Source organism: Lonchura striata, chromosome 4 (genome assembly GCF_050655825.1).
Source record: "Lonchura striata isolate lonStrDom1 chromosome 4, ASM5065582v1, whole genome shotgun sequence".
In the NCBI taxonomy this organism is placed as follows: domain Eukaryota; kingdom Metazoa; phylum Chordata; class Aves; order Passeriformes; family Estrildidae; genus Lonchura; species Lonchura striata.
Genome location: NC_140706.1, coordinates 60505756 through 60526861, shown reverse-complemented (window position 1 = coordinate 60526861; position 21106 = coordinate 60505756). Strand labels below are relative to the sequence as shown.

The window sequence follows — 21106 nt, the reverse complement described above, 5'->3', positions numbered from 1 at the left end:
CAAGGGCATGAGTTGTGGTGGGCTTTGCTTCGGCGGGGATTGATGTTTGAGGTTGGTTCTGGGGGATTTCCCCCCCCCCTTCCCTTCCTCTCGCCGTTTGCCCCCGCATAGCCCTTTGGCGGCCCGCCCGCCGGAGGAGCAGAGCCAGCAGCCCCGGTTCCTCCCGCAGGGCTCGGCTCGGCTCGTGGGGAGCGGCGGGAGCGCGGCGCTCGCCTCTGCAGCGCCCCGGCCCCGGCGCGGCGGGCGGGGGCAGGGGCCAAGCCCGGGCGCTCGGGGCCGAGCGCGGCCGCGCAGGGGCGTTCCGGGGGCGGCCGTGCGGGGCCCGGCTCGGCTGAAGCCCCGCGGGGCTCCCGGGGCGGGCGGAGGCGGCGGGGCCGCGCCGGGCTGGCGGCTGACCTTGCCCTCGCCCCCGCCCCGGCGCGCTGCCCTCCGCCCGCCCCTGGGGCTGACATCAAACCTGGGCTCCATCTTAGCTCGGCCGGGCGCCGCCGAGCGCGGCGGCGGGGGCTCGGCTCGGCTCGGCTCGGCTCGGCTCCGCCGGGCCCGGCCCTGCGCTGCCCCCGCCTCCGGGTTGCGGCTGAGGCCGCCCGCGGCCCCGACCTCCTGACCGCCGCGCCGGGGGAAGTCACGGCTTTTTCTGGGCCGAGGAACAATTGCCTTCATTGTGCACATAAGTTCGGCGTGTGTTATTATTTTGATTTTTATTTTTTTTTTTAATACACGGCCTAATTTGTACTTCTTTTGGATTAATTTTTTAGTTCAATTCATGGGAGGAGGGATTTTTTTTTTTTCCTGGTTTGTGAAAGGCACACCCACCTTCGTCCCACACAAATGCTACCTTTCAGTGGGATTTATTTGAGTTTCTTTTGCAACTAGATTGCACTGGATCAAAAGCTGTTATCTGACAGTAGTAATAATACTTTGGATAACTCAATAATAGTGTTCTAGATTAAGAAAATACCTTAGAATTCAGTGTGCAGATGATATAAATTGTTATTTGGTTTGGGTGGATTTTTTTGTTTGATTCTTTTTTTCTTGTTTCGGGGTTTTTTTTTTTTTAAGCAACACGTTGCTTTAATGGGTACTCAGTGTAAAATACTTCTATATTCTCTGTTTCTCGCTGGTTTCAGCAATACATTTCTTAACAGGACAGAGGGTGTATTTCATGTTGAAGTATTAATGGTGGCAGAAGAATGTAAAGTGCCCCACGCACATCCCAAAAGAAGCTGTCAGCTGCTGTGCTCAACCTTGACTCTGTCCCACTGAGGGCATCGTGCTGTGATTCACTCCCAAGTCATGTTACAGGTTGCTGCTGGTGCGTGAATGCTCTCCAGGACACCTAAGCGATGTAGCATCTTACCGAACCTCCCTGGGATATTTTGGCTTCTGTTGCAATTGTTTGAGAAAAAATAATCATTTGTCGATACACAGAATAATTTGTGAGTGTTACAGTGTAACTGAGCAAATGTAACTTAGCTTGGCAAGTCCTTGTGGGCTCTAGTACTACTTGGGTAGGAAGCCCTGTTCTCAGGGTTTCTAGGCCTTCATTAATTCCTCACACATTGTTATATACCCTGCAGAGCACCTGAAGATTGCTCTCACTGCTGACAAGCGCCCTGATTTTTTGCTTCTGCCCACTGACTCCACTGGACAGCCCACACCTACGTTTGCAGGTAGTTTCACTTGAGAAGACTGCACTGCCAAAAAACATACGACAGTGAAGAAGTTCTCTGTACAAGACTTTGCTGGAGACATACTGGGCTGCTGCAAAAGTTTAATACAGTTCCAAGGGAGTTGGTAGATACTAACACCTCAATGTTTGAGGGAAGATAGGGGTTGATATTATTGGATACAATAATAATGTGTTTGGGTGGCATCTGTTTAAAATGGCAGAGTTAAGGTTGAGCTTTCAGTCGCTGGAGTTTGCAACATAATTTAGTTTGGAAGGGTCTTTTGCAGGTCATCTGGCCTAGCCCCCTGCTCAAAGCAGGATGAGCCCCAGGGTTTGGTCAGATGGATGGGCCCTTTGAGGTTCCAGTATTTACGTGTATTGTGGAGTTTTTGTACCCAAAGAAGTTAGGTTTGGGGAACTGTTTAGTCACAGATGCCAGCAGAATGTCTTCAGTCACACTCTGTGAAACACAAAAGAAACTGCATCCTTTTTAATTTAAGATACAAATGAATGAGGAAAGGATTTTAGAAATTCCTGGACAGACAATGGCTTGTTCATACCCAAATGAAATACTGCAACTATGTGGACTTGGTTTGCAGTGTCAGAATTAAGTCTACAACTTAAAATTTTGCCCAGTACATGTGTGCCTTATGATTACCTTTGGTTGTGGCTAACTTGGGCAAGTCAATTCACTTTCACTGGAATGTTTTAAGATATTTTGCTCATTTCTGTGTGTATGTGTGTTAGGAGTTTTTTCCTTTCAGCTACTTTAGCAGTTAGATATTTGTTTCTCACTTACTCAGCAAAAGAATCTTTATATGCATAAACACAACCTTATCTTTCTTCTCCTTGTTGCCTCACTTTCCATTCTACCTCAGGCTGTTTTCTTTACCAAGGATTTCTGAAAGTCTGCTACCTCTGAACTGCTCCATGTGACTCGGAAGAGCTCAGCCTGAAAAGTAAAAGTTTTGGGAGGTCTTCAGGCACTCGAGTAAACATTTAAGATCTAGACCACTATGTTGCCTTAAGTGCAGCAATCGATACTCCTTGGGGTTTGGTTTTGTCTCAGGCTTGTCAGCAATGCAATTTGCGAATTAATGCCACAATTCAATTTATTCAAAACTTGCATTTATTACAGTCGCAGGCAGAATTAAATACTACATTGAGAAGTTTGAACTGCTGCTGGTTCCTGAGGAATGTTTTCAATGCAGGACAAACTGCAGTGGCAGTTTCTGTTGGATTTGTTTTGTTAAAGGAGGAGATGCAGAATTGATACAGTATTAATTTCCATATCAAAAGCTGGGTGTCTGACTATAAGCAGGTGTTAACTCTTCTTTTCATGGTCAGGTACAGTGTTGGATGTTCCAGATACTGTGTTGAATTCTTCAGCTGTTTCTATACAGTAAAAAAAAGCATTGAACTCTGAAGCTTTTTATTATATTGTGTCTTTATTGCTTGATTATATCATCAGAGGGGGGAAAATGCTGTCAAATAAGTAAATTAACAGTGATTTAGAGCTTCCTTATTTTTTTATTTCTGCAGCTCGCTTAATCTGATACTTTCTGAAAGCAAGACAGGATGCATTGGATGGGTTTTTTAAAAGACTTCCCAATATCTAGAGTGTTTTTGCTGTTATTTGGTATTTAAGAGTTGCCTCCAGGACAAAACACTTTTGCCAGGAGCAGGAATCTTTCTTTCAGATGAATTTTTTACTTTACTAGTACACATGGCATGTATAAGGGGGAACCTTTTATTTATTCTTCTAACATGTTTTATTTATTCTTCTAACATACTATTTTTGACCTCTTAGCACTGCAGGGATCTTGATATGGCACATAGTCCACAAGAGAATCCACATAGGGAAAATTATTATTCTTTGGTATGATGAGGTTAATAATTTCAATGCTTTCATTATGGTTGTCCTGGTAGTGCTGTAATGCACCTCTCAAATAAACAGCAGTCTTCTGGTGGATTGAGTAACAACCCCATTACTCCATCTGAAAACACTTTTCTCATTTTGTTGTCTTGTGCTAATGAAATCCTCACAGATTTTTCAAAAATATCTTCTCCCTTTGTGGGGATCCTTTCTGACGTGTAATGTCTGTCTCTTTAAATTTGTATGCTGATTTCTTTTTCTTTGCTTGTTATGCAACCTAAGTCACTTTTCTAAGATCATTCAGAGATAAATGTCTAAAGCACATCAATGGTAGGCTATGTCTTAGTGTTGTCTGATGGTACAAAATATGGATCCATCACTCTGGAGTATAGACTGGGCTACCAAAGAGTCAGTGTTATGCTCATTAAGTTAATTAAATCTTTAGGATCTTATGTGTGAGATTTTAGAGGGGGTAGGCATGCCAAAGATTTAGAACAAACCTGCAAACTTTATAGTTGACCAAGCAGCAAAACCAGCAGGGAGAGCAGTGAAATAGGAAATGTAAGAAGATGTGGACAGAACACATTTTTACTTTTAAAATGGATGAAGAATTAGTATGACTTAGTCTTTCTAGCAGAGCGATTGTTGTCTGTTTCATATGTAAGAAGGCAGGAGTAGGAGGAATTAAGTTTAGAAAAAAAAGAAGGAAGACGAGGAGCCAGGAGGAGCTGGCTGTTCAAAGTGAAGTATTAGTAATTTCCTATAATTTAATCAGACCAGATCCCAGAGCAAGATAATGAGAGCATGACCTACAAAAGAGGACTTTTTGGAAGTTAAAAGGGTTTCTAACATGAAGCTTCACAAGGCATGTGATTTGTCATTAAGCACTGTATAGAGGACTTTTTTTTTCCCTTTCACATTGCAAAGAAATCATAATATAGACATGAGCTCAGATCTTAGGGAATCCTTTTACTATTGCAGCTTCTCTAGCATGACTCTGGAGTTCTTTAAGAGTTTATCTTCTAAGTATCAATTTGGTTTTTTTCTGTATTTTTTTGTTGCCTAGTTTGCAATTCATGGTACATGATTTGTATCATTTGGGTTTACACATACAAATCCCTCCAGGATGTTTGGAGGCTAAAGTACCATATGGCTTTCAATAATAATATTAATATACAAAATACCTGGACTGCAAAGTAGCCAGCAGTATGTATTAGAATTCAGTTTTCATGGGAATGGGGGGGAGTTTTCTTCCTCTTTCTTTTGCCTCCCAGAGTAAAACATATTTTTGTTTTGCCTTAAATGTTTTCTCTGAACAATACATGCTATGTATTGATATGGGCATGAAAAATAATAAATTATATTGGGGTAAAGAGAAGAAAAAAGCCAAACCTTCAAAAGGGTGGACAATATCCCTTTCTCCAGGGATTTTCTTTTTAAAATGTAATTAAATAATAAAACTCAGACCCATACTTCATTTGAAGGGGTACATTCTCTAGGGTACAGACAGCATCAATGCTGCACTTACACACTGTGTTGTGGCTACTACAGTGAAGGACACAGCAACTCTACCCATAAGCTCACTTGAAAGCTTGTCTTTCAAGTTTTCTTTTTTGCAGACTTACAGTCACCTTTATGGTAATGTTATGCTCCCAAATACAGTTTCTCTTTTTCTCACTTGGTATCCTTCTTGATCTAGACACCGAATATTTTGAATGTCCGGATTGAATATCCTGTTTGAACCTGACAGCTTTGGAACTAGCTCTATTCCTTGAAATATCTCCTACCTTTCAAGGGATTTTCTCATTTGTGGCGTAATTATACTGAGTATTGGAGTTCCAAGTTAAGCCTAACACTGAAATAAGGCTGTTTCATTTTGCAGGTTAAGAATTCACAGAGTCTGCGTTAGGGTAGTTTAGGTAAAAACTCATGTTTGGGTTTTTTTTCTGAGAAACATTCAGTGAAGAGAGAAAAACTGTGCTGCATAAACAGTCCTTTCCCTCATTCTTTTCAGCAGATAGACAACAGGTTTGGGAGCAGAGGGGAAAGAGTGACTAGTGCTGATAGCACAGCAGATGAGGAGAGAGAAGGTTGCATGTGAGACTGATGATTTAGTTGCTGTTTAGAATAAATCCCATTAAAAATTAAAGGGTTACCAAGTGGTGGCGGTATTTTAATGAGTGGTATAATCAGCAGTTTCAGCAGATGAAATTAGGTTCTGAACACCTGCACTGTTTTTTTCTTTTATTTGGGGTGCTCTCACTAGAGTAAAAATAACATTTTTGAAGCAACTCAAAGCCAAGTTACTGTCATCATCTCTTTGAATTCCACATGGTCCTAATCTAAGGGGTTCCCTTCCTCAGGAAGGGTTTGTAGCTCTGCTGGCCCTCATCTGGGGTTTGCATCTTGGTTGTGGTTTTCCTCTGTTGCAAGGCTTTCTATGCAGGTGCTAATAATTCTCTCCTGCATGGACTCAAGTTTTATCTGAAAGGGAAAATATTTGGCATAAGCTTGCTTTAAAGTTACAACTTCTTAGTTTGAACTAATGTTTTGGACATGTCCTGAATGTTGGTGCCTGTTAGATTTTGTATCAGGGCAAGTAACTTTTAGAAAAAATGCATTAAAAGAACTGTTTTTACTTAGTGTGTATTTAGCTTAATGAATAATCCCCATGTGTGACTTTAATGAACACAAATTCTTTGCAAGCTTCTAGACTTCACTTTGATTTGTGTAGTAGGACAAATAATTACTCATCTCAAAAATTAAAATACGAACAGATCTTCCTCAACTAGATGATCATTATCTGGAGTGCAAAGTAAGGAACAGAGAGGGTGGCAGACAAGTGTATTTAGACAGCAGCTGGTGGTGTAGCTGTGTTTGTGTGCTTTCCTGAAGCACAGCCAGAGTCTCCCCCTTTATAAACCACTGTGCCAAATCTAGACCTGGCAAGTAATGACTGAGGACCCATTTCTTTATGTGTTTGGAGCAGACCTTCCTCTTACCTACCTCTGTTTCTGGCACTTCGAGCTGACGAGGAGCCCTTCTCAGGCACCAGAGTAAGCATAACAGCCTAGAGCTGCTCCAATTTCTGCTGCCCCCAGGCTCTCACCCTGCTTCTCATTCTGGAAAGGAAAGGCTGACATAATCCTTTTGTCAATTCTACATTGCCAAAGGGAGTTTTTGCACAGTGAATAACTCTGAAGGGAGCTCTTCTGCCCACCTTGAGGTACTTGAACATTGCCCGTAAGACCTAACTATGCTTCATCATAATTGTTTATATTGTCTTCCTGCACCGTGCTGTGCCACACTGAGATAACAAAGCAAGCTCTAAATAAGCTGCCTTGTGTAGAGGAGGCCGTTATCACAGCGGTATGCCCAGGTTAATTCTGTTCTACTACTTGTGGGTATACTCCAGTTGGCTCAGGTATCACCACATAGCACTGTGTTATTTAGTATGGACACACTCTCAGGAGGATCAAAATTGTTGTCTTTGAAGGCTTTTACTGGCCTTCATAAAAGTTCTTGGTAAAGCCCATGGAGTTCTCAGCCAAGAAATGCGCTTTGGAAAAATATAATCAAATTCCACTACCACTGTCACACCTGTTTGTTCTTTCTGCAGAAAAAGCCAGGAATGGATTGGACATGAACATGGAACTTCCTCTTCACTTCTAACTATTCCCCTTTATCATAATTTTAGGTGGATTTTTACACAGAATGTCAAAACACATTGCTGTCATTTCTGCTGTGCCTGTGCTCTAAGTAGTCATAGCAGTAATTTCTTGTCCTGGGAGCTTGGCACAGAATTCTAACTTTCTTTAAAATAAGATAAGGTTTGAGGAATGTCCACTTCTAGTTGAGTGCTTGCACATTAATTATATGACCTCTGAATTAAGGTTGAAAGCTGAGGTGTAGTGCCTAAAACCATGTGTCTGGGTGTGAGCAGTGCCTATTCCACATGGTCTGCTGCTGTGTGCTCTCCTGCCACTATGAGTAGCTTCCTAATCCTCTCTTATTTGGCTTTGTTTGTTAACCCCAAGCAATCCTCTCAGGGACAGAGAAAGCAGCTGTCTTTGGTAGCAAAGACAGCAAGACAAAAGAAATACTTCTTGAAACTTCCCTCAGATACCATAATATAATCCTTGTGGGAGGAATTAGAAACTCAGGGAATATAATTTGCCATTTTAAATCTGACTTTGGGAGAGAGGAAAAGATGAAATTATAGGCAACTAGATTCCTGTGATGTGTACAGGAGGGAATAATTTCAATATCTGGAATCTAAACTTTTTGTTTCTGAACTACTTGGAAGGCTAATGAGAACAAAATACCTTGGGTGAGTAATGGGGCAGAGTAAAATGGTAAATGAAGAGCCCGTTATTTACCAGAAATCAAGCAGGAGAAGTTTGCTTATAGCAAAAATAAACAGAAGCTAGTTAAAATGAAAAGGGTTTTTGTTAAAGCAGGTGCTCTGGTTGTTGTCACCTGCTGTGGTTGAATATTGCCATCCACAGTTTGTGAGCTCCTCCCTTTGCTTTGTGACCCCTTGATAGGGGTTGTGAGCACAGTAGGGATAATTACAGGAACTGTAGCACCTTGATCTGAGGCTTCCCATGTTCTGTTTACTGCCACCTGCATATTAAGATGACAGGGATTTCTAGTTGACTTTGTTGTTTCTTTTACTTTATTGATCCCTGGAACATCTGTAATAAATGTGTTCTAAAGCAACAATTTCGTGTGTTTTAAAAGTCCTTCTCCAAGAGTCAATGTTTTGATGCTTAACATGGCTTTTTCTCTTTCTGTATATTAGTAAAAGATAAAGAAAATTCATAGTATTTGTTGTTGCTACCTTTCTGACTTCAATATTTAGAATAATTAAAGGGAAGTGCCCTTAACATTATTTTTTAAATTGCACTTAATTTCTCTTATCAGCAATGGGCCATCTTTGCAGCCTTCTTCTGATCTCCCTTGTAGTGCTAGGGTGATGCAAATGTTATGGAAGTTGTGTTGGTTCCCAGATGGAGATTCTTATTGCAGGGGGATGTTTCTAGGAGAGGAATAATCCTATTATTTCATACAACTTCATATCACTGCAGCTTGGCTGTGCATCAGAGATGGGAAGGGTTAGATGAAACCACAGCTGGAATGCATTCTGATCTACTTACTGCTTGTTAAGAGCCATTTCCAGCTGCTGCTGATAAGGTGATCTCCAGGCTGAGGCTGGGTTAGAAAACACAAGGTGCAATCAGAGCTCATGCTGTGTTCCTCCTTTGCCAAATACCCACGTATCTCACAGGAGAGAACCTGGGCCTGCATGGAAATTGGACAGAAGTGTTTGGATTATCGAATGTGTAGTGGTAACTATTCTTCTGAATTTAGTGAAATGAACTGCTTTTGCCAGGATACCACAGGGATTGCTGGGAAATTAGGATGTCTTATTAATGCTCAGAGAAGGAAATAATGAGCCAGCCAAAAAAAGTCAAAGTAGGCATAGGTCAGGATGCACAACAGCACATCATCTTATCAAGGTAGGCAAACAACCAGTTCTTTGACAGTTTTTCAAACTCCAGTATGTCCTTTATGTGAAGAGCAGCCAGCCAGACACCTGCAGCAATAGAGACAATATGTTGTTCTGCCTTCCCCAGAAGCTACCTAGGTTAACCTTGTACCTGGGAGATAAAAACCTCCCATCAGCAAGCAAGATTTTACTCTCTTCCAATTTTACTGGTGCTGTAACTGTGTTCCTTAAACAGTTTTGGGTCCAGGAGTTCTAGATTGCAATGACAGAGCTGTTGGGGTATATGATCATTGTGGAGGATGTTTGGAGGCTCAGCAGGATAGTATACAGACATCAGATCTCTCTTTTTGAGTGTTTGTTTGGTTATCTTTTTTTTTTCCTTATGGCTCAACAGGAAATTTTCTTTAGAGAATCTTCACACCTATTGGCAGAGCTTCACACATGGCTTTTTTCAGCTTTAGCCCTTGTATAGTAATAGTGCACTGATGAGATTTATTTTTCTTCTTTTTCTTCAGAAACACTTGTGGTGTAATCACTGCTTTTATCGCTGATAATTCTTCTCTTTTTCACCCTTGGCCAGTCAGTATTTATGATAAGCTTTCTATGCCATCTGAAGAAGATTGGTCAGGAAAAGGTAGGCAAGTAGAGAAAGAAATAGCTATTTTTCATTTTAGCAATAGCAGTATTTTATCAGTGTCACACCCTGAGTGCTATTGGTGGTTTCAGAAGTTAATAGAAGGGGAAGTTATTTGGAACTGGTTCAAGAGAAGATACAACATGCCTTTAAGCATTGGAAAGGAGAGGAAAAGTAAAGGTTGCCATTTGTATCATCCCTGACATTTTTGGCCTGCCTTAGGAAATTAGAGACAGTAGTCGTGGAGAGGGCAGATCAGAAGCACCATGTTCTTCTGTAGGACTTCTGATTACTCTTTCAGCTGAATGTCTCCTGAATTTCTATTTTCTGTGGTAGCAGTAAGACATTAGAAAGTGCTCTCAAAGATTACCTTGTGCACAAGAGACAAGGAAATTCTGTTTCCTCCACATTTGTTGGTTATGTACAGTGCATAGGAGTACAAGCAAGAGAGTTAAACTGCTGTCCTGGGCACATATGACCTACCAAAAAAATAGTTTCAGCCTAAATGACAGCCCAAGATACACTTAGTAGTTTCTTGGGGAAGCTGAGGTAAGTTAATGAGGTTGTGCACCTGTAGAGACTTGTGCCTCAGAGGAGCAGAGGTCAGTGGGGAAAAAGTTGGAAAACATGCTTCTTTAAATGACTAGATGTGTTCTGGATGCTGCTCTGTGTTTTGCAGTGCTGTTGAAAACTCCTAACAGAGCTTTCCTCAAGTATTGGAGCTGTGCTAGGTTTGTACATGACCCTGTACAAACCCTGGTCACAGTTTGTCACCTCTGAATTTCAAAACTTGACTATGTCTTTGAAGAGATACAGGAAACCAGTTCTATTGCACAGTCCATTGTGTTTAATAACTTCTATGTGTAGAGGAAGAAGGATGATGCATCCAATAATTCTTTCGGTTTTGGCATCTGTGAATGCGCATTTTCTGTTCTCCTGTTCTGGGAATCTCTTGCTATTATTGGTGAGAGAGGAGGTATGGAAAGGGAAATTTTGCCTGAGATCATGTGCCAAAAATGGAATATAAAACCTTGCCATAGATTTAATATTCCATTTTTAGCCCAAATCAGCTCACTGGCAAGGACCATGGCCTGTAGATTTTTTACAGTCTTCTGCCACCTGTGAGAATTGGACTGTTCTTTAGATTCCCACCAGGGGCACTGAAGCAGCTCTGCATTGAAGATTAAATCAATAATTGCAGTGTTTCAGTAGTGTTTGTTTGTCTTTACCTTCCTCTGTATGTTAAATATTTCTCCCTATTTTATAGACATGAGGGGAGTGCATGGCTTGGGGAGGAAGGTGATTTAGACATCATAGGAGAAGTTGAGGAGACTGGGACCCTCCTGCCCTGTGTTTGTGCTAGCCAGGCAAGGAGTAGTGATGGAGAGAATGCAGCTGCTCTGTCTGTGATGTTCAGGTGGGCTGAGGCAATTCTGAGGGTTCTACACAGAGCCAGAGTTAATGTGGAACCAGCAGCCTCAAATAATAACAGCAGGGGAGCTTTATTTTCTGGAACTATCACTTTGGTATTTAGAAACCTTTTTTAAACAAGACTGTTGTAATCTTGTTTATAGGAATTAAGGATTTGCTAGTAATTTAAATAGGTTTTGGCAACGTGCAGGTCATCTTCTTATAGGTATTGCTAATGTCAGGTTGAAAACATTTACACAAGAATAAAAATCAAGGAAGCAGGTAATTGACTGATTTATCAACCTTAGCAGACAATCTTTTCTGATACATTGTGATGGCTATGGTAAATTTACTCTGGATTGCTTAAGGGCACGATCCTATATGGTGTGTACAACACATGAGGGCAACTCCTTGGAATGAATGGGTGAAGGAGCAGGTAATCAGCCAGCCTGGTTTTGGTGCCTCAATTAGCCTTTTGGTCAATGGCTTGTCTCCTAGGAAAGTTGGGAATTGCTATGCACAGCTCAGAACATAGGTGATTTACAGCTTTTTCATGGAGATTTTACATCAATTTTGGTCTTTCGGGTAATGTGAGAGCTTTTTAAAACTTACGACCATGCCTAGGCCATAATGCTGAATTGCAGTTGTGATCAGGGAATTATTTCTTTTCATTGAAAATTGTCTCTATGCAACCAAGTGATCTGTTTGAACACTTTTTTTCACTTCTTTTGCCAGCTGCATTGATGCTTGCAAGTTCTCTGCTTCCTTTCTACCTGTAAGGGTGGCAAAAATCATGTTGCTGTGGTGACCTTGTCAGTTTTAGATGACAGGCCACACTAAAATGGGTCACAGCTATCGAGGGTTAATCAGCAGTGCAATAATCTGTAGCACAAATGGATCACTTTGTTCTTGGCTGCTGTAAGTTGCAAGGAGTATTTGAGAATTCCTGTGCCTCCTTTTTTTTGCTGTTGGGGTTGTGGCTGCTGAAGTTTGCAGTGCATTTCAGGCAATGAAGATGCATTTTGTCACAGTAAAGAGTTGAGACAGCTGTCACTGCACCCAGGTCTGGGGAGGTGGCAGGTCAGGGGCAAGCTTTAATGAAGATGAATTGTTGGCTGATGAAGACACTCAATAAGAGTAAGCAGTTTACAGATGTAGCTCAAGACCAGAGAACACAGGTATACAAGATATAGGTGACCACTAATTTTGTTACCAGGTTAAATGAAGATTAGAAAGCAAAGCTTTCCTGTGGTTTTTTTTGGGAGGTTTGGTTTTATTTTATTTTTTGGCACCTAGAGGATACAAAATGTGACCTAAGAAACTGTAAAATTCATATTTACTTCAGTTTTGGTATGGAAGGCTCCTGTGGCCGCAAACTGAACTACCAGAAAGCACGTAGCCATTTGCTTATTTGGAAATGAGTAACTGAGCCTTTGCTTTGCAGCTAGACTGTGTTTAAGATAAGGTAGATTTGTGTTTCTGCTTAGAATTTCCTAATAGACACCAGTTCTGTGTTTCACAGGCAACTTCTTAAAGAAGGTTTCATTAATGACCTGCCAAAATACATAAAATCTTATTCATGGAGTTAGATGCTGTTGAAGGATGGTGTTAAAATATTATGGATTACTATATTGAATATTTGGCATTCGTGTGATTCTCCCACAATAATTTGATCTAGAGTGGAAACTAAAATTCTTCCTTTAGAGACTTTTCTGGTTGTAATCAGCTTTTGCAAATTGTTTGCTGAAGTTGTTTGAGGTTTCATTTTCATTGAAGGCCCATCTTATGAAATTTTGGAATATTTTCCCTCCTTTATGAGGTAAGCTGACATGATACGTCTTGTCTCTGTATGCTAAAGATAAGAGAAGTCTTGAGAATAATCCTTAGCTCTTCTTATTTTGAAGGTGCCAGCATCCCTATTATCATTTGGTAGTTGATATTTTCTCACTGCAGCAGCCTATTGAGTTAGACATCTCTCTAGAGCAAAACAAATGAGCAAAGTAAATTTTGACTAACTAGGAGCAATTTTAAGGAGTTTTAAAGCTTCTTTATAACTAATAAAAGGTAGAATTTTTAATTGCTGTGCTGAACTTTATGCGTAGGTGGCAAGTGTTCATTGATGTCGAGGATACACTACAATTCCAGGTGCAGGGAATCTCTCTGGATAGACTTGCACGTGAACCATTTGAACAACCACAGATTTTTAATACTGTTTCCCATTTCCAGCAGAGCTGTGGGAATAACAGTGGAACTCCTGTTCATACAGTTTTTCTTCTACTTTAAAATAATCTATCAGAGTCAAAACCTGATATAATAGCTGGTTTTAAAAGACACAGGGAAGCCTGAAATTCCTTATGAGAAACTTCAATCTAGCTTAGAATTTGCTGCCTAAAAATTGTTTGGTTTTATAGGGAATGTTTTATCATCTTCTCTGTTTACATCAGGAAGAAGTAGTATACTCCTTTGATATGTTAATGTGCCAACTCTTAGGTTGTATATATGTATATATGTAGTGTATAACTAGTCTGATCAGTATCATGTGGTCTATGAAAAGTGTGCCCAGCCTCAACTACAGGATGCTTGTAAGGACCTGTGGAAGAAACTTTCAGTAAGTCTGGCTCTGATATTTTGCTCAGCCTCCATAAAACTGTTGCAAGCACACTGGTAACATAAAATAGGTTTTGCAAGGAACATGATTCTCTATTGTTTTACTGACACTTCATGTGTTTTATGAACCTGTCTTGGGGCTACTAGGCAGCCTTTGCAGCATAAGTTGACCTTGGAAATATTTGTTTCTTCTGAAAACCTCTATCATAAAAATCAGCTGTCTTTGTATACCTTCTCTCCAGTTATTCTGTGTGTTGATCACAGAGCCACAGAATGGCTCAGGTTGGAGGGGACCACTGTGGGTCATCTGTTCCAACCTCCCTGCCCAAGCAGGGTCATCCCAGAGCACATGGCACAGGATTGTGTCCAGATGGTTCTTGAATATCTCCGGCAGGGGAGACTCCACAGCCTCTCTGGACAATCTGTTCCAGTGTGTGGTCACTGCACAGTAAAGAAGTTCTTCCTCATGTTCAGGTGGAACTTCCTGGGCCTCGGTTTCTGCTCATTGCCTCTTGTCTTATTGCCCAGTACCACTGAGCAGAGCCTAGACCATCCTCTTGACGCCCTCTCTTTTGGATACTTTTATATACTGATGGTCCCTTCTCGGTTGTCTCTCTACCTATTCTACTCTGAATGGGTCCAAGTTTCTTGTAAGAAAGATGCTCTAGTCCCTTAAATGTCTTTGTAGCTGGGCTGGAGCCCAACATCTCTCTTGTACTGAGGAGCCCAGAACTGGACACAGCCTTCCAGGTATGCATCACCAGAGCTGAGTAGAAAGGTCAGGATCACCTCCCTGGTGATCAAGTTGAGTCAAGTCAGCTGATGGCATCTTTTTGTGCAGGCTGTTATTTTGTGCACTTCTTGAGAGATGGTCTTCAAAAACATTCTCCTCCTGTAAGGCTGTGTGAATTTTGTTCTGTTTCACATGCACACTGCAAGTTCTTCAGCTCACTGGGCCTAAAATACTGGCAAAATCCAGCTAGAGTTAACTAATTCTAAATTATAGTAAGCAAATATCAAATATCATACATGTATTAATATACATGTGTGCTATTTATATTTAACATTGTTATTGATTACTTTATAAGACATACTGCTCTGCCCTTTGACTTTCATGGTTGCTGATTACTGTGCCTCACTGTTAAGATATTATTTCTGGGTCTTTAGAACTCTTCTTATCTCAGAAAGATGCTGCCTACCAGTTTTAGAGAAGAGGGATTTTTAAATTAGGAGTATATGGGGCTAAGCCAGCTACCGATGTCCCAGATTAGACTGCTAAAGAATCCTATATGATATTGAGTGCTGTGGCCATCCTGACTGCAGAGGCCAGCTCTTCCCTGAGGGGTGTAGTATGTTGTTGATGTTTGGGATGGGAGAAAGAATCCTCAGTTGGTTTTTCACCAACAAGATATGATGTACTTCGTACCCCACACAAGACTAGAGGTTATAGGTGGCTCGGATTGTTGAGTCCACTTATTTTCTCATTCCTGTCTCCTTTGCATCAATTTTTTCTTGATTTCTTGACAGAGTGAATAGCTTTCTGCCAAATTAGTGAGTTGAAATTGGCTCATGAAGCTGTCAAACAACAGAGCAAATCTAAGGGAGGGCACAGGACCACCACTTCTGTTGGTCTTGAGCTTTTGTCACCTCACTGTACTTACTGTAAGGTGATGCCTGTTTCCTTGTGTTTCTTTGTAGCTTAAAACATCTGTGTCCCAGTGGAAGCAACCCTCCTCAAACACTAATCCCACATCTACTCACTATAACCTCCTGCTTAGAACAGAAGAATTGCTAATATTTCTTGGGGGAAATCAGTCATTCTAGGAGTTCTCTTTTGAACTTGCTTTTGGGAGAGATCAGACTTGTCTTTGTAAGGTCCTATCTTGTGGTCTGTCAACCAGCCCTGAGAACCTTCAACAAGTAGTGACAGCTCTTCTCAGGAGAAACCATGTGTTTCTGTCCCCTTCCATGGATTCTAGCTAGAAAAAGATGGATCTTTTTGGCAGCTAGTGAAACATGCTTGGCACAATTATTCTGGGGTTTGTGAAAATAGAAGGCTACTGCCTCTGTTTCCCATCTACCACAACTTCTCTCTCCTCTGAGGATTAGGAAAAAAAGGTGGTTTTATGTTGTCTGTGACGAGCTTTTTCAGTAATTTGTCCTGCTTCCCTTTTTCCTTGGGAGAGTCCATCACACCTGCATTCTGCCTTTGAGAGGAAAGTAAGATGTTGTGCATGCATTTTTATAATCTATAGCTGTCTAGCAGTTTGAAACCTGATGTAATATTTGGGCACATTCAGTTGTTTGTGTGTATAGGCAAACCATCTTGAAGAGTTCTAGTTACTGCAAAATAATTATCATTGTCTAATCTTTTTTGGCTCCGAGTCCTTTTTAAAAAAAGCAGTACTAGAGAATTTGTTAGGTGAATATTCTGGGGTTTTCTTGTATGTTGATTTTTCAAAGTCACTTTAAGTTAGGGATAAAAGTAGGGAATGTATGCCCTGTCTTTAAAAGCTGTGCCTTCCTTTTCCCCTTTCCTCCTTCCCTCCAGTTAGGAAAATCATTATCTTGGAAGATGTGGAGATGAAATACAGAGTCCTACCTAGGGCTTCTTTCCCTGTCTAATTGTGTGACATAACCTAAACACAGGGGAGAAGGACAGAACAGAAGAGCTGTGGCTTTTTGGCAGATCCTTCTTGCAGCTGTGCTGCTCTCTTTAGGTCAGCCTGCAGTAGAGAAATTTGGTTCAAGCACCAGCAACACTACTAAACCATTTTGTGAGGAGGTCAAGAGTTGAATAATCATCCCGTTGATAAGGAGCGAGCCAGAAATTCCACTCAAAGAGGATGGTGACTTTCTGTGCTGCTTACCTATTATAGGTCACAGAAATCATGAAGGGAAAATGGGGGACCAACACCACTCCAGCACGACTATTTATGCAACTGTAACTTTTAAGTTTTATTTGCTGCTGTAGATATATTAAAAGGAGTTAAGGCAGGCCTTTGTGTTTTTATTAAAATCATGATTTTCTAGTGAGCATCCCTGTGGCAAAATCAACGCAGCTGCTGCTCTGGATATACAGCCTTATCACATGTGGCTGTAAATGATTTTTAGAGGTGGAAACTGTGGGTTGTGGGCACACAGTGTGCCCCACTTCTTGGGGGTAGTTTTACAGCACACACATCTGCATGGTTTGATGGGTGTGGAAACCCATGAAAGTTGTTCAGCCCAAAGATATTATGTTCACCTTTTTTTTTTATTTTTTCTAATGCTTAAAAATCAGCCTGAATACCAGAAGTGTAGTTTGTAGGCAGGCAGCTAGACTGCGTAATTTATGTAGGATACCACAGAATAGACTTTCCAGATATGACTGTCATTTTTAGGTCTCTGCCTTCTGATTTCTGTAGTACCTGACTGTGAAATAAGCAAGGGCTTATATGCAGCTGACACTCAGACAAAATGTGCAATAGAAAGTGATGTGATATTAGCAAGTGATCTCTTGCAATTATTCTTTACCCTTGCTAAAGTGATGCTCTTACACAGTTTACATAATTCACCTAAAGGTATCCATTGTATTTGGTCTTTATCTCTTTCTTCCTTTTCTCCTCCATATTGTCTGGTCTGCAGAGGTAAGATAGGGACAAGAGGAGCCGGTGCTGATCTTGAATTAACAGCCACCATGTGATGGGAAAACATGTCTTGTTTGGATATGGTGGTGATGACAAGTCATGATGGAACCTGGGTTACAGCAGGAGAGGGTAACCTGAACTGGACTGCCAGGACAGCGAATTCTGGCCTGTGGCCTGATTTCCCAGTCCTTATTTGAGGGTTCTAAGAAAACAATCAGGAAGGACTAGAACAAGAGAACCCATATTGGAGGCTGCATATGAGCTTTCCAGTTCACTCTCTGTTTCACCTCTCCTTGTCCATGACTGCTCAAAGGCCTTTACAGTTATCCTTGCCTTCTTGGTTGTTGACTGTTTCTTCTCTTCTCTCATTCCACTTTTCTTGCTGTCACTGATAAAAGTCACCCAAGGCTAAGTCCTAGCTTGCTCAGGTATTGTCTTTGCCTTATTTTTGATGCATCTGCCTATTTACTTGGCCTTAAACTGCTCAACCGACTCAGTGTTTCTGCAGAACTCCTCTTGGATGACTTCCTGCTTCATTTAAGTTTAATACATTCTTTTAAATTCTTTAGGTATCTTTGCAGAGCTCCTCAGTTCCCTAGTGTAAAGCTATCACTTAATCCCAGCTCTTTTAGTAAGCCTAGGTACAGGGCTCAGTGTAAAATAATCCAAAGGATGGTTTATGGTAGGCGTTAGAGATGAAATGATAGAATTGTTGGGGCAGCAAATTAGGAAGATGATCTGGGTGTCAAATGGACAACAAATGTAATTGTAACTTTATTTAGATTGATGCAAACTTGAATGATCATATCTGAAATACTTATACAAATCAGGGTAATTGATATCAAGATGGTAAAGATGAAGTTTGGCTCCCCTATATCTTTAAATCTTGGTTCTGTAGGTTCCCAGTTTTTCCTTGAAATGTAAGTGCTGAAAAAAGGGCAATTTTGATTAATTTATCTCATCAGCAATTTTTCTGTGTGCTTTTCTTTGAAATTATTTGACTTCTACCTACTTTAACGTTTGCTTTAATTTTCATTCTGTAATCCCGTCATTACTGTATGTTCCTTATCACTGTAGCATATGGATTTCTATATTGAAGTTCTGTAATTTACTCATTACATTGAATGATTAAAGTAAAATTTTGTCCTGTTTAGCATGAAAAATCATTCCCTGGGGTGGGTTCCTTAGCTGTAGACTCTTCTCAGATAATTTCTAGTGTTTCAAATGGTGTTCTTCCCATCATGCTTTCACTGCCCATGTCTGGTGCTTAGTAACACAACTTTGAGACTCTTCCTTTTCCTGGAGATCTAACTCATGTGTTGATATTTCTCCCCTCCAAGTTCCACAAAGCGAAGTTGTGGATCATCTCACACTTGCCACTTTCTGGAATGGCATGTGTACATTGCAGTGGGTACAGTTAAAATTTCCAGCATTTGAACTGAGTGACTCAGTGTATAAATCAACAAACATGTTTGTCTTTTTCAATTTTCAGATATAAGTCGTTTGAGCAAGTTAATATTTACCTTTCTATTGGTACCAGGGTCAGATTCTAATCAGCACTCTAAATAAGAGGGCAGATGGTCACAAAGTGAAATAACATACTTTGGGATCAATAAGATTTGTCTGTCAAACTGGTCTCTTGAAGAAGAAAATGAACTTCTCTGTATTTGAAAGCAAGCAGATGAATTGGCAAGCGAGGGAAACTGGCATTTCTTCAAACAGTGCTTTCTGCACACATTTGTGGCTTTGCCAGAGATGGATACATGGGCTACATCAGTGGCAGCAGTCACCCAGCAGTACTTTGCTGCCTTTTGTCATTGCTGACAAGAGTGGAAAATATTTTTTGAGGCTCCTGGGTGGTGTGTAATGTGATAGTCCCGAAACATGTCGGCTGTCTGTAATTCCCAACTAGCCTCTGCCAGTGGCAAAAGGCTTAAGAAGCAGTTCTTGTTTCAGAATCGCTCTGGAAATCAGGAAGTAGCAGTAATGACAGGCCTTGACTCTTGAATCATGATGAGAAGAGCTCCATAACTGTGTTGTGGGAGAAGGGAAAAACATGTCATGCAGATTTCTGCCACAGATGTGAAATACAGCTGAAATTTCTTGACAGACATAGAGGTTGGGTCCTACTTCAGACAAACCTGTTCTGGGTGACCCATGAACCCCCTGGGTTCTGAGGGAGGCTCTTATATAATTTGAAATCATAAAGAAACTGTTGGGTTGATTTCTCCTGGAGTGTTCAAGCTTGTTCAAACTCACAAGTCAATGAGAATTAAAATTCTGCCCTGAAGGCCTTGAAAGGCAACTTTGCTTAGCAATGAAATTGCCAGGCTTCGCTGTTCTGCTTCTAAACCAATTCACTGGTGTTTAAAGGGAGGCTTGACTGAGCTTGTGATAAGACACTGATGCTGGCTTTTTCAGCATTAACCTTACAGCCTTCAAATACAGTGGGCTTGATGCTGCAGCAACTGGGAATTACTGAGAAGAGGAAAATTAGAACAGTGTCAGCAGTTAGAGGTCTGATTTCTGGCTACAGAAAGAAGCTGCACTGGTGGGGAAAAAAAAGTATCCTGCTGGCTTTTGGGATAGTGAGACTGGAGAGAAAATTTGCCCTTTATTATAGAAACTGAATAGAGCTTTGAGAGGCCTTGAGTGGTCACAGGTAGATTAGCAACAGGAGAGGGAGCTCTCAGTGTGTTACCTAAAGAGGAGGGAAATGTTGAGCTTGGGAGCAAGCCTTTAAATGGAGAATCCCCCTCTCCTGCTGCTCCCTGTCAGTAACATTGTGGTGGCTGCCCTTTTGTATAGGCAAGACCAATGGGGAATGTGCATGTTTGGAAAAAGAAAGAAATTGAGGTACACTGCAAGGAACAAAGAATTTTGGATGCTTAGTAAGTTGTGGATTTCTCTAAAACAAAAGCAGTATCTATCTACACTTAAATATGCCTCAGACTGTAACATTTGAGTGGCTTTCTGGGTGAAGGGAAATTCAATTCTCCCTATGAATGGATGGGAAGTACAAAGACAGAGAGAGTGGGGTTTGCATGGGAGAGGAGAGATTGTTTCAACAGACAGATGAGTGGTAGGAAGCAGGCTGGCTCTGGCTCCAGAGCTGTGTAGTGGTGTCAGCTCCAGGCTGTGTCCCGGAGGATGTGCCCTGCACTTGGTGTATGAATTCAGACAAAGTGCCAGTAAGATGCTTTTTTGGCTTCCAATCCAGAACTTGTTTGCATCTGGGATGAGTGAATGGATCTCTCACGTGAGAGCACTCAGGTGTACAGACATGCTCAAGTTACTTTTTTAATGTTGATGGGGTGAAGAGGGAATACATTCAGTTCTCCTCTAACCTACATAAGTGCTGGTTCAACTGATTAGCATCTATCTCCTTTATTTAAATGTGCACAGTACTTGGCCTTTATGCACATGTTATTGCTGAGTCTGTGTTGTTAACTTGGACAATACCAAAATAATTCTAGCTAAGAGCTTGGATGTTTGTTTGGTTTTTGCTTGTTTTGAAAAGGGAATATGCTAACCTTCTTCTTGAATTACAAACCTAAGGTAATTGAGTTTATTGCCAGCTTCTAAAATATTGGTGACTTTTTTCCAAAGGGTTTTGAATAAAAGAAACTTTTTGTGAGAGACTGTGCCTCATATTCCATGTAACATAAAAAGCTCCAAAGACTTTACTTTCAGAGTGTGCATTTGTATCTCTATATTCATGATACATTTGTCTGAGGTTTCCTCCTTAAATTCTTTGGATCAAAGC

At 41.0% G+C, this 21106-nt stretch overlaps 1 protein-coding gene across 11 annotated transcripts in view; it reads left to right on the top strand.

Annotated features, from left to right (window-relative positions):
• ZNF827 (zinc finger protein 827) overlaps window positions 1–21106 on the top strand; it is a 114875-nt gene that overhangs the window by 16350 nt on the left and 77419 nt on the right. The window contains exons 1-2 of one of the 11 annotated variants that reach the window (XM_085579194.1): window positions 525–1315; window positions 1581–1673. The exons of 9 other annotated variants lie outside the window; for them this stretch is intronic. In XM_085579194.1, the coding sequence (XP_085435320.1) occupies window positions 1297–1315; window positions 1581–1673 (112 nt within the window). In that variant the 5' untranslated portion in view covers window positions 525–1296. One more of the 11 variants, XM_085579196.1, reaches the window with a different exon arrangement.